This window comes from Nuphar pumila, chromosome 6, assembly GCF_984573655.1.
Source record: "Nuphar pumila chromosome 6, dmNupPumi1.hap1.1, whole genome shotgun sequence".
Lineage (NCBI taxonomy): Eukaryota > Viridiplantae > Streptophyta > Magnoliopsida > Nymphaeales > Nymphaeaceae > Nuphar > Nuphar pumila.
Window position 1 is genome coordinate 4641511 of NC_143254.1, and position 12811 is coordinate 4654321.

Sequence of the window (12811 nt, forward strand, 5' to 3'; positions counted from 1 at the left end):
ATTGTGATCTATGTATTTAGTAGAAACTGACCTTTGGATCATGTTTTTCTAATCCATATGTCAGATTCGAGGGTTGAAAAATCAATGGCCTATGATGCACCAAACTTTCAAACCTCAAAAAAACATATTTTTACGCCAAAAAACTATGGTCCAAGGGTCGATTCCTACTATTTTGACCATGCTGAACAAATCCATGAGGTCAAATTTGGTCAAAACAACTTCCCCCTATGATTGGTAACTAAGGGGTTCCTTACCAACAAGGGTAAAAAAATGCTCTCTCTCTCTCTCTCTCTCTCTCTCTCTCTCTCTCTCTCTCTCTATATATATATATATATATATATATATATATATATATATATATATATATATATATATATATATATATATATATATAAATAATGTTTTATGTTTAATGTTATGCAATTTTATGAATTTTGCAATATGTTATTATTGAATTACACCCTTTATTCATAGTTGCAATCATATGTTAATAAAATTTAACTATTTATTGTAATATTTTTGTTTTTCTTCATATTTTATTTTTTTGGTCCCACCTAGGCCCTGACTAGTCCTTTTAAGGGTCTTCTGCCAAGGCTCTGACTAGCCGCTTTTGACAACTAAGGTTGAGTCTAGTTGTCCCTTTGAGGTCGTTCACTATGATGTTTGGGGTCCATCCCCAGTGTTGTCTAAAGGTGGGTCCATGTATTTTGTGGCATTCATTGACGACTTCACTAGATATACATGAATATATTTATGAAATCTCGGAGTGAATTGTTTGATATTTTTAAAATATTTTATGTGTATGTTGAGACTTAGTTTGCAGCTAAGGTGAAGACACTGAGATCAGATTTAGGGGAAGAATATGTGGGTCTGAATATGTGTGAATTCTTATTGGAGACCATTAAGCATTCCTTCTCAGTCATTCCTTGAGCAACATGATCAGGAACGTGAACCCTTGCTAGAGTCAAGTCCCAATGTCCCACTTGCCGATCTTGATGAGCAAGCACCTGAACCTCCTTACATTCATCAAGTGCATAGAAGCTCTTGACCTTCTATTCTACCAACTCATTTTGTTTCCTATGATTCTTTTTTTGTTATTCACCAAGTCTTTCTAGTGATGATTCAGTCTTATCATGAACCAAAATCTTATGTTGAAGTTGTGTTGGACCATGAGTGACAGAAAGTTATGTCCGAAGAATTGGAGGCATTGGAGAAAATGAAAGTCTGGGAGGCTAGTCAATTTGCTAAAAGAGAAGAATGTGGTCGGATGCAAATTGGTGTATAAGATCAAAACTAGGACTAATAGATCAATAGAAAGACATAAGGCTAGGCTTGTAGCAAAAGGGTATAGTCAACAATAGGAAATAGATTTTGCTGAGACCTTAGTTTCAGTGGCACACATGACTACTATTAGGACTTTGTTAGTAGTGGTGGCAGTTGTTAGGATGGAATTTGTGGCAATTAGATGTTAAGAATGCGTTTTTGAATTGTGACTTAGAAGAAGTATACATGGAGTTGCCTTAAAGAATAGTTGATAAAGAAGGCAAAGTATGTAAGTTGAAGAGAGCTTTATAAGGTTTGAAACAAGCTTCAAGAACTTGGTTTGACAAGTTTAGTATTGCAGTTGTGAAGTTGTGTTTCAGGCAAAGCTTTCATGATCCTGCACTATTTGTTGCATCCTCGAATCAAAGGCAATGTATATTTTTGTTGTATGCAGATGATATGATGATATGATAATTGTCGGCGCTGACAAGATTATGATTGAGAATGTGAAATCTAGGCTGGCAGAAAACTTTGAAATAAAAGACTTGGGCAAGCTAAAGTATTTCTTGGGGCTAGAAGTTGCATACTCACATAGAGGCTACTTGTTGACTTATCACAAGTATGCAGCTGATTTGATTAGCAAAGCAAGACTAGTTGGAGATAAGAAACATGTGGATTCTTTCATGGAAGCCAACTACAAGCTAAAACATTCAAACAGGGAGTTTCTTGATGATCCTACAGTGTATAAGCAATTGGTATAGAGTTTGATTTACTTTAACCATCATGAGGTCGGATATCACTTTTGTTGTGCATGTTGTGACTCAGTTTATGAGAACTCCCAGATCTTCTCACTTGGCAGTTGTGTTGAGAATTATTAGATACATCAAAAGCAGCATGCACTATGCACTATTTTTTATGTATCATTTGCGTTAGAGTTGAAGGTATCTTGTGATGCAGACTTTGGTGGAGTATCTCAAGACAGACATTTTTGTATATTCTTGGGAAACTTCTTGATATTGTGAAAGAGCAAAAAACAGCAAAAAGTTGCTATGTTCACAACAAAAGCGGAGTATCATGCTATGACCCAAGCCACAACAGAGATAATATGGTTGAGGTGGTTATTGCAGGATATGGGTGTCATTGTTGAAGGCACCACTATCTTGTATTGTGACAATCAAAGTGCTATTCGGATAGCTAAAAATTCGAAGTTCCATGAGAAGACAAAGCACATTGAGATAAATTGTCACTTAAATTGTACAGCCTACTTGGAAGGGATCATATCATTGTCATACATTGGGACTGTTAGTCTGATAGCAAATTATTTCACCAAAAATTTACCCTTAAAGGCATTCCAACCATTTCTTTTCCAACGTGGAATGATTGTGTTCTCATCATCGCAAGTTTTAGGGGGAGTGTTAAAGAATATCATATTACATGTATATGTGCTACCCTCATAATTGTGTAAATATGTCTATTATTGAGGGCCATTTATGTAACATAGCATTAGGGACCCTAGTAAACTATTTTTGTCCTCTTATGTAGCAAAGGGGGTGGAACCCCATATGTCGTATATTCTCATTCTTTTTGAAGTTAATGAAGCCCTAACATTGCTCCATATATATATATATATGGACCAATGTTTGCTATAGTCTATTGTATTTACAATTGACAGATCAAACACTGTTTTTCTTTTTTTTTCTCACATCTAACACCATAGATGTGATCCACATGTTTTTTTCATGTTTTTTTCATAGCTGGTAAATTCGTGACTCGGGCTCGGATTAGACCCCTATTGGGTCACCAAGTCAGCGGGTTGACTCGGATGAGTCAGGACTCTATATTTTATAGTGTAAGTACATGAATAAGACATGAAAATAACTAAACTTCAAGCTAATATATCAATAGATAAGTTGTTGTCACCGGCCTATTTCCTTCAATAGGCCAACGCGACGCGACGATCCTTCCTTACCGCCGCAAGCCTACTTCTCGCTTGCTTGCCAGTCACGGAAGCTTGTAATTAGAGTGCAAGAGAGATGGAGAGAGAAGAATTCCAGTCACAAGAAGCAATCACAACGAGGGTGAACAAAAGAAAGCTCAACGCATTTAATTCATTCACAATTTAGCCCGTAGCCCTCTTACAGTTCAAGTATACGGGCTGCCCCTTCGGGGTATTGATTAACCTGAACTGGACAACTTACATTAGACTCAACGAAAGCAAAACATAGTCTAGACACAACTTTACAATGTAAGTCACAAGGAAACATGCTCTCCCCTTCAAATCATGCACCGTCCTCGACGCCATCTGCCCTGACTTCAGTCGGGTAGCGACTGCTCATCCAAAAACTGGCTCCCACGTAGGTTTCGTTGTTTCTTCCCACTACACTAGGTATTTCTTCGCTTCGCTGAAGTAGTTGACCTTATGGCGAAGGATCTGACTGAGGTGCTTCTCGGCCCGTTGTCTTGTCAAGGCCCTCTGCATGATGGGAGCGCGTTGTGGCACGCTACGTTCCGGATCTCCGTCATCTGTATGGAATTGTTTAAGGTTGCACACATGGAATATCGGGTGCACCTTAAAATCTGGGGGCAACTCTAAGCCAGTTTACCCACCTTCTTTGTGATGGTGAATGGTCCTTCATTCTTTCTTATCAGTCTGTGGTGTCGCCCGCGGAAGATGTATGTGCAACCAGGATAAAGCTTCATCAACACTTGGTCCTCAACTTGAAACCCAGCGGGCCGACGATGCTTGTCCGCCCACTTTTTCATTCTCTCTACCGCCTTGTGTAGAAATGTCTTCGTCAACTCATTCTGCTCGTGTCAGTCTCGAACAAACTGATAGGCAAAGGATGGCCTTCCCTTTTCTTGCACGGCAAGGGTATGCGGTGTCAGCGCTGCTGCCCTGTGGCTATTTCAAACAGGTTGTGGCCTGAAGACTCGCTCTTCTGCAGTAATAGAATTGTGCCACGTCAAGGAGCTTTACCCAATTTTTCTAATTGGCACTAACAAAGTGCCTAAGGTACTTCTCAAGTATCTCGTTGATGCGCTCTATTTGCCCATCGGTCTGCAGATGGAAGTTTGTTGAAAACAGCAAATCAGAGCCAAGTAGCCGAAATACTTCACGCCAGAACTTGCCCGTGAAGCGAGCATCGCGATCACTCACAATGCTCTTTGATTTGCCCCAGTGTTTCACCACATGCTTTACAAACAACTCTACAGTCTTCTCAGAAAGGCACTCCTTAAAAGCTGGGATGAAGGTGGCATACCTTGAGAAACGATCCACCACCACCACCAGGATGGAGCTGAAGTCATCTACCTTCGGCGGACTAACAATAAAGTCTATGAAAATGCTTTCTCAAGGACGTTCTGGAATAGGCAGAGGCTGGCAGTGTTCTGGTTGGTCTCCTTGTCTTGCTGACAAACAAGTCATGTTCGCACATACCCCTCCACATCGTCCCTCATCTGCGACCAATAGTAACTGCGCTCAAAGAGTCTTAAGGTTCACTCCTGACCTGGATGAACAACCCATAGTATATCATGGCACTCCTTAAACAGTTCACGACGGAGGCTTCTCCACCGCGGCAAGAAGATGTGTCCTGCCTTTATCATGAGGAGGTCATCCTGTAGCTAAAATCGCTGAGTCTTCCCTGCCTACGCCAGAGAAACAAGGTGTTGCCCCATCGGATCCTACTGCATACCTTTGCGAATACGGCTCAGCAAAGCATCCTCCAAATGCACTTCGGAAGGCTCCGCACGCGCAACAATCAGTTCAGCCCTGCGGCTCAAGGCGTCTGCAACTACATTGGTCTTCACAACCTTGTACTCTAAGGTAAAGTCGAACTCAGCCAAAAACATCTGCCACCGAGCGTGCTTAGGTGTCAGCTTCTTCTGTGACCGAAAATAGATCGTGGCAACATTGTTCGTCTTGACGACGAACTGGGCACCCAGAAGGTAGTGTCGTCAGGTCCTGAGGCAATACACGATGGTTGTCATCTCACGTTCATGTACCGTGAAACGCCTTTGCATCATTTAGCTTACGACTCTCATATGCGATCGGATGGCCATCCTACATAATAACACCGCCGATGGCAAAGTTTGAGGCATCTATGTGGATCTCAAAGGGTCTCGAGTGATCAGGCAATCGTAGTACTGGCTCCCTCACTAAGGCTTTCTTCAAGCCATCGAAGGCATCTTGGCATGCTCTTATCTAGAGTCATACCCGATTCTTCTTTAACAAGTCAGTGAGGGGCGCAACAATGAGGGAGTAACCTTCAATCAATCGCCGATAATAATTTGCCAAGCCAAGAAATGACTGCAACTATGGTACTTTGCTCGGCAGAACCCATTCCTAGATGGCTCTTATCTTTTGTCTATCCATGGGCAGCACACCACGCCCCACAACGTGGTCGAGAAAGTTGATCTCCTCCTGTCCAAAGAGACACTTCTCTCGTTTAACACAAAGGTCATTCACCTTTAGCACCTGAAAATCTGTTCGCAAGTGCCCGACAAGTTCCTCCATGTTGTTCTTATAGATCATGATGGCATCCAAAGTAGACTAATACGAACTTGTCTAAGGGTAGAAAATTTGATTCATTAGGGTCGTGAATATGGCAGGAGCATTCGTCAACCCGAATGGCATTACTAAGAATTCGTAAGCACCATAGCGGTTAGACACAAGTTGTCTTCAGCTCATCGCCATCTGCAATCCTCACCTGCCAGTAACCCCATCTCAAGTCTAGCTTTGAAAAGACTCGGACACTGCCCAACTGATCGAACAAGTCCGCTATTAGTGGCAACGAGTACTTGTTCTTTACCGTGACCTTGTTTAGCGCACGGTAATCCACACACAATCGCTTAGAGCCATCATGTTTCATTTGAAATAAGACTGATGCACCAAATGGGACTTTTGATGGACGAACGATGCCTGCATCCAACATCTCGTTCAGCTGCCTGCGCAGCTCTTTCAGCTCAGTTGGCCCCATGCGGTATGAAACCATTGCAGAAGGCTTCGCTCCAGGGAACTCAATCTTATGCTCGACCTCGCATCATGGTGGTAGACGATTCAGCAATTCTGGAGGCATCACCCCCCGAAACTCCGCCAACAGTGGGGCTACCACGAACTTGTCTAAGAGTAGAAAATTTAATTCATTAGGGTCGTGAATGTGGCAGGAGCATTCGTCAACCCGAATGACATTACTAAAAATTCGTAAGCACCATAGCGGTTAGACACAAGTTGTCTTCAGCTCATCGCTATCTGCAATCCTCACCTGCCAGTAACCCGATCTCAAGTCTAGCTTTGAAAAGACTCAGGCACTGCCCAACTGATCGAACAAGTCCGCTATTAGTGACAACGAGTACTTGTTCTTTATCGTGACCTTGTTTAGCGCACGGTAATCCACACACAATCGCTTGGAGCCGTCATGTTTCATTTGAAATAGAACTGGTGCACCAAATGTGACTTTTGATGGACGAACGATGCATGCATCCAACATCTCGTCCAGCTGCCTACACAGCTCTTTCAGCTCAGTTGGCCCCATGCGGTACGAAACCATTGCGAAAGGCTTCGCTCTAGGGAACTCAATCTTATGGTCGACCTCGCATCATGGTGGTAGACACTTCGGAAATTCTGGAGGCATCACCCCCCGAAACTCTGCCAACAGTGGGGCTAAGGGTCGACAACACTGTTGCTTGCACTTTTCCTTCTTCTGCGCGCACGACAACTAAGAATGTCTGCTCCCTACACTTGATACCCTTCTTCAACTGCATTGCTGACAACACTGAAGTCTTGCCTTTTTTAGTGCCCCATAATCGTCAACGAGTTAAACTTTGACAGAGCATCACATTCTAGTAAACTTCATACCCAAAATCATCTTAAAATCGTCCAGGGGCACCACAGAGAAGTTGGCCTTGTTGGCCCAACTCCCAATTTGAATAGCCACATCTCTTGCTTCACCAAGGATGGGCTTGGCTTTAGAGTTCACTGTTTTGATGGTCCTTTGCTTTGGCCCGAGCTTCAAGCCCAATCGCTTTGCCTCTTCCTACGAGACTGTTGTATGAAGCCCATGAGCCTACCATTGTTGAAGTAGATTTTTTATTTGTAATGATCTCCAGGTACATGAGTTCCACCAGCTTGTTGACAGTTGAAGCCATCTGCTCTTGGCCCCGAGGTGAACCCATCTCCTCTGCTTCGACAATTGTCTTGTCTTTCGTGTTACGCAAGTTTTGATAGGACGCTACGATGTCTTGCTCACAAATCGTAGTATGTCGGTACGTCTGCCGACACCGACTTCGGAGTCCCTTCCCCAGCACGAGAACGGGGTCTGGTACCACTTGTCACGAGCCTATTTCCTTCAATAGGTCAACGCGGCGTGACGGTCCTTTCTTACTTATCGCTCACTTGTCAGTCGCGGAAGCTTGTAATCAGAGTGCAAGAGAGAATGGAAAGAAAAAAATTGCAATCACAACGAGGGTGAACAAAAGAAAGCTCAACACATTTAATTCATTCACAATTTAGCCTGTAGGCCTCTTACAGTTCAAGTATACAGGTTGCCCCTTCGAGGTATTGATTAACCTGAACTGGGCAACTTACATCAGACTCAACGAAAGCAAAACAGACTCTAGACACAACTTTACAATGTAAGTCACAAGGGAACAATTGCAAAACCATATAATTATACATGAAAATTAACTTTTTTCATTGAACAATATTAGATTCTTCGTAACAAGTGACATTATATAAGAATTATGCATTAAAATAATAAATTACATGATAAAAAAATTTATTTAATGGGTTGGATCGACCATGGTTGCCAGTCGAGGAAGCGATACGGGAAGCGGAAGTGAAAGCGAAAAGTGAGGCACTTTCAAAATTTTAGGAAACGGGGGATTACTTAAAAGCGAATAAGGAATCGTTTCAGAAGCAACCTAGGAAGCGAACCGGAAGCCACCTAGGAAGCGAGGAGGAAGCGAGGGAGAAGAGAAAAAAAATATAAATAAAAATACAAAAAAATGAAAAAAGGGGGGAAGCGCGCTTCCCAAAAAAAATGGTGCTTCCCAATGCATTTCGAAAGCGCGACATTTCGCGCTTCTGAAACGCGCTTCGGGGAAGTGCACTTCCCCACTAGGCTAGGCCAATGTTTTAAAATTGGCCAAGTCAACTCGGTGACTCGGCTCGGCCCTCCAACGAGTCAACCCGGCAAGGAAAACTCAGTTAGCCAAGACTCGGGCCTGACTCGGTCGAGTTCTGGGATGTTTGAAATTTGATTTTTTGGGTATTTCAAAATAAAAAAATGATACTGAGCTAATGGTATTATGGGAGTTTTGCTCAATCATCTTAAATTTCCCCTCAGAAATAGCATCTCCGACATTTAGATTGTAAAATTGTGTAATTCTTGTGGAAGAAAAACTAAGTACATTATTCTGACCAGTTTTCTAAGTTAGATGATTCAAATCATATAAAGAACTGGCCCTCGTTAGTATAAGCATTAAGAATAAGATAAGATGACTAGTCTGAAAAGATAACTTAGAAATGCAAACTTGAGAATTAAATGCATGCTGACAATAGATATTATGCATAGAGTAACACTGGAAGATTGGCTTTAGGAGGTTTGTTTCTCCATTTCTTCCAATCATGAGCTACATCATCTATCATAATGCAACCTTTGATGTATCATAGAGCCTGAATATGAGTTTATCATCTCTTGTTTCCTGAAAAACATGGTTTGAGACAAATTATATATTGTTTTTCTTTTAAAATCAAAAGTTAACAAAACCCAATCCGAGTCACCGAGTTGACCCGCCAAGTCACGAGTTGAGTCCTGAGTCACGGGTTTTAAAACCTTGGGCTATGCGCTTCTAGTAACTCTGGGATCGACAGTCCTGAATCGTGACCTAGTTGGGGTCTAATCTGGGTTGACTCGAGCAATTCCCGAGTCGATTAGCCGGGTTTGACAACTATGGTTTTTTTAGTCCACTATCATCGATATTTTGAATATATCATGATATTATCAACAATTTCAAGGATGCCAATACTATCGAGAATATATCATGATATTTTCAAAATATCGGCAAATAAAAAATACCGTGATACTTTTGAGATTTTTTTTATTTTAAGCTTGCATTTTCTATTTTTTTATATTTTAAAACCTTTAAAACATGTTTCTTTATATTTTTAAAGAAAAATAATACAAAACTTATTATTTTCTTAGGTTTTTTGTTATTATTTATATTTGTTCAATTTTTTAAACTCCCAAGATTATCCTAAGATATTCTCGAGATTTATCAACTTTTAAAAATCTCTTCGAGAAATACCCTTGCCGAGAAATTAACTTTAACGATATAGGTAATATGTTTTAGTCATGGTCGACTTTTGGATTTTCGGAATCTAACCTGTATACAGGTTTTTCTGGCAATCCAAAAATCAATGGCTATGAATGCATTGATTTTTTCAAACTTAAAAAAACATGTCTTTTTGTGGAAAAAACGGGATCCAAGGGTTGATTCCCACTAAATCAACCATGTTGAACACATATATGAAGTTAAATTGAGTGAAACAATTTGCATCATGAGACTCCAACTAGGTTGTAGGTATAATTGAATATATATATATATATATATATATATATATAATATATATATATGGGATAACATTTGCTACCTTCATGGGTTCTAAATTCTATAGTGAACAAGTTTTTTTTTTTGTACACGTCTCTTCATATGTGATTTACATGTTTGGTTTAGCATAAAATATAAACCAGCCCTTTTTTATATTTACACAAAGAAACCGCCCCCAAGATCAGAGACCTAGTCGTGTTGGCTTTGCCTGCCGTACTTATGATCACTGTCTTGGCAGCATAAAACTCTGTGGGCTTACCCCTTACCCTTAGTGAGTTGCCATGCTTTGGCTTGCACAAGGGATGACGCCCATGGAATTTGAACCTAGACCGCCTGCCTAGCAGCCTAGGCCCCATCCCACTATGCCAAACCCTTTTGGGGCTGTATAAACCAACCCTTGGATCATGTTTTTCTGACATGTATATCAGATTTTCCAAGGGTTGAAAAATCAATGCCCTATAATGTATTAAATTTTCAACTCTCAAAAAATTGTATTTTTACATCAAAAAAATATGATCCAATGGTCAATCAATTCCGACTATTTTGACCATGCTGAACACACCCATGGGCATGATTTGGTCAAAAACAACCTCCCTTAAGAGTTTCGACTAGGGGGTTTGGAACCCACGAGGGTAGCCAATATTTTCCATATATATGACCATAGCTTTTGGTCTCGTGGGCCAAGCAAGTTGAAAAAATAGGACAGGCAGCTCTCAACAACTACCTCTTTGTTTTCCCCAATCTGAGGCTTGTACAAGATGTATTCTGGAAACTTGATGCTGTCAAGTATACTGTAATGTTCAACTGCTCTTCCTCTCAATATTATAGTGAAAGTTTTTGGTAATTGCAGATAAAGAATAGACGCATACACCTGCATCAACCAAAAAAGTTCAAAACTAGAATACAAGCAGAACCATCCAGTTCTAACAAAAGACTATGATCCAAACTCATAAACTGACACGAAGAGAGTAGCGGAATCGATTTGCAACATGCATTTGGTTCAGCTTCTTAAAATGGGAATCTGCGTGTGTCAGTTTTGGAGCTCCAGAAATCTGAATATCCTGACGAGAGAAGTCATTATAATACAATCAATATGTAAATATAGATCAGATGTTAGAGACAATTGTGAGCTACAAAAGCATATTGAACCCAAATCAGAGTAGAATTGAAAGTAAATTTAAAGATGGTAATAGATACACACTCACCTCTTTATCAGATTCAAAATCAAGCTCCATTTCCCCATCATCATTGAGCCATAAGTTGTAAACTACAATTTTAGTTCCATGATGTCCTATGTCATCAAACTGCTCATTAAATCCACAACATTAGGCATGAATTTGATGCTTACATAGGCTTGCAAAATCAGGAGAAAATGAATACAACTTTTCTTTCTAGAAAATGCCATTCTACGTGCAGGCCCAGTTGGTGAAGAAACAAAAGAAAATACATGATGTTAGAAGTTCAGACCATCATCAAAATATTCAAGGTAAACCGACAGTCCTGCAGTGTTATTCAAACGTGGAATATCAATTTGAGGAAGTGAAAAAAGGGAAACTTATGGAGACAAGCAATTGATGCATGTGCCTATGTCCCACAGATACAGATCCCTTCGGTTTCCAGTGAGAACATTATACAATGAAACACAGTATGGTAGTAAAAATGGAATATCTAAGTGAACCAGATGACAATAAGAGGAGAAAATGGATTGAATATAGATAGATTATGTTGATCCACAACCTGATCTAACAGACAAAGAAACGTGCATGGATATAAGTGTTAAATTATATGTTGATGTATGTATATATACAGTGGCGGAGCCAGGGGTGGGCGGTCGCCCACCCCAGAATTAGAAACCGAGTTGATATATGATACGACTCGGGTCTTCTTCTTCATTCCGCACGATTTGGTGGTTGCATTCTTTCCTTGCGAATGCTTGTCGAAGAAGATCAGAGCAGGGTGGTGCAGGAGTGGAGATCAAGCCTCCCTGCAATACAGAGTACCCTATGGCACCCAGACGCAGGAGACGGTGGACATGGGATGGAGCCAGCCGAGGGAGTTGCTCTGCCTCATGTTGTGGCGAGGACCGTCCCCTCCGAGAGGGAGCTGAGGAGGCACCCCAGTTGGAAGTATTAAGGATGGTAGTCGTCCAAGGGTATTTATGTCACTGCACTGTTGTATCTCTATTTTATGTATTATGCTTGTATCTCTTCATGGGTCGGGAGTTTGGGTCGGGAGCAGACTCGTTATCGATTGTTACTTTAGACCCATAAGTAATATAAAGAGTATTAGGGCACGTTCTCAAGAGAGAACGATATCAGCCCTTCTTTGTTGCAGACGTCTCCAACCTCTCTCTCTCTCTGGTGCTGTTGCGTGAATGCATCGTGGGTGATAAAATCTAACATGGTATCAGAGTAGGTTCACCTGTGACTTCCATACGAGGTGTGCAAGACGAATTCCAGCGAGAGTGCCCTGCGAGATTCAGATCTTCTGTCATAAACAGGTTGGGTGATTCATCTTTTCTTCGGTAGCCTTCATCCAACCCTAAACTGCTATCCTTAGCCATCATCCTTCTTCTCTTTCACTTTATCCCTTCTTATTTATCATCTACGTCATCAGAACTGGTCATCGTCAGACCTAGTATCAATTTCGTATCAAGTTCTTCAACCCTAGGCCTGATCGGCAAACCCAAATTTGGTTGCCATCGGGTTTGCTCTCTTTTCTCCTTTGTTTCTGTTTCTCAATACTTTAAAGGGACCCCATCTCGATACGTCTGTTGAGTTTCAATACATATTCTAAATTGCAGCAGATCTGAACTATTTCAGATTTCTCGATAAGTCTGTTGGTTTTCAATACATACCCAAAACTGCGTCAGATCTGAATCTTCTTGCGTCAGATCTGAATTATTTTGCATATTCTGGATTGTGAGATCAGATTATAACAA

General features: G+C 40.9%; 1 protein-coding gene across 2 annotated transcripts in view; it reads right to left on the minus strand.

Moving 5' to 3' along the window:
- Window positions 1–12811, minus strand: part of LOC149833711 (protein MICRORCHIDIA 6-like) — a 114756-nt gene that overhangs the window by 38422 nt on the left and 63523 nt on the right. Inside the window, exons 11-13 of one of the 2 annotated variants that reach the window (XM_090010966.1) lie at window positions 11076–11174; window positions 10830–10922; window positions 10595–10741 (exon numbers count right to left, since the gene is read on the minus strand). In XM_090010966.1, the coding sequence (XP_089867092.1) occupies window positions 10595–10741; window positions 10830–10922; window positions 11076–11174 (339 nt within the window). Of the gene's footprint in view, window positions 1–10594; window positions 10742–10829; window positions 10932–11075; window positions 11175–12811 lie in introns of both variants that reach the window. The other variant, XM_090010965.1, reaches the window with a different exon arrangement.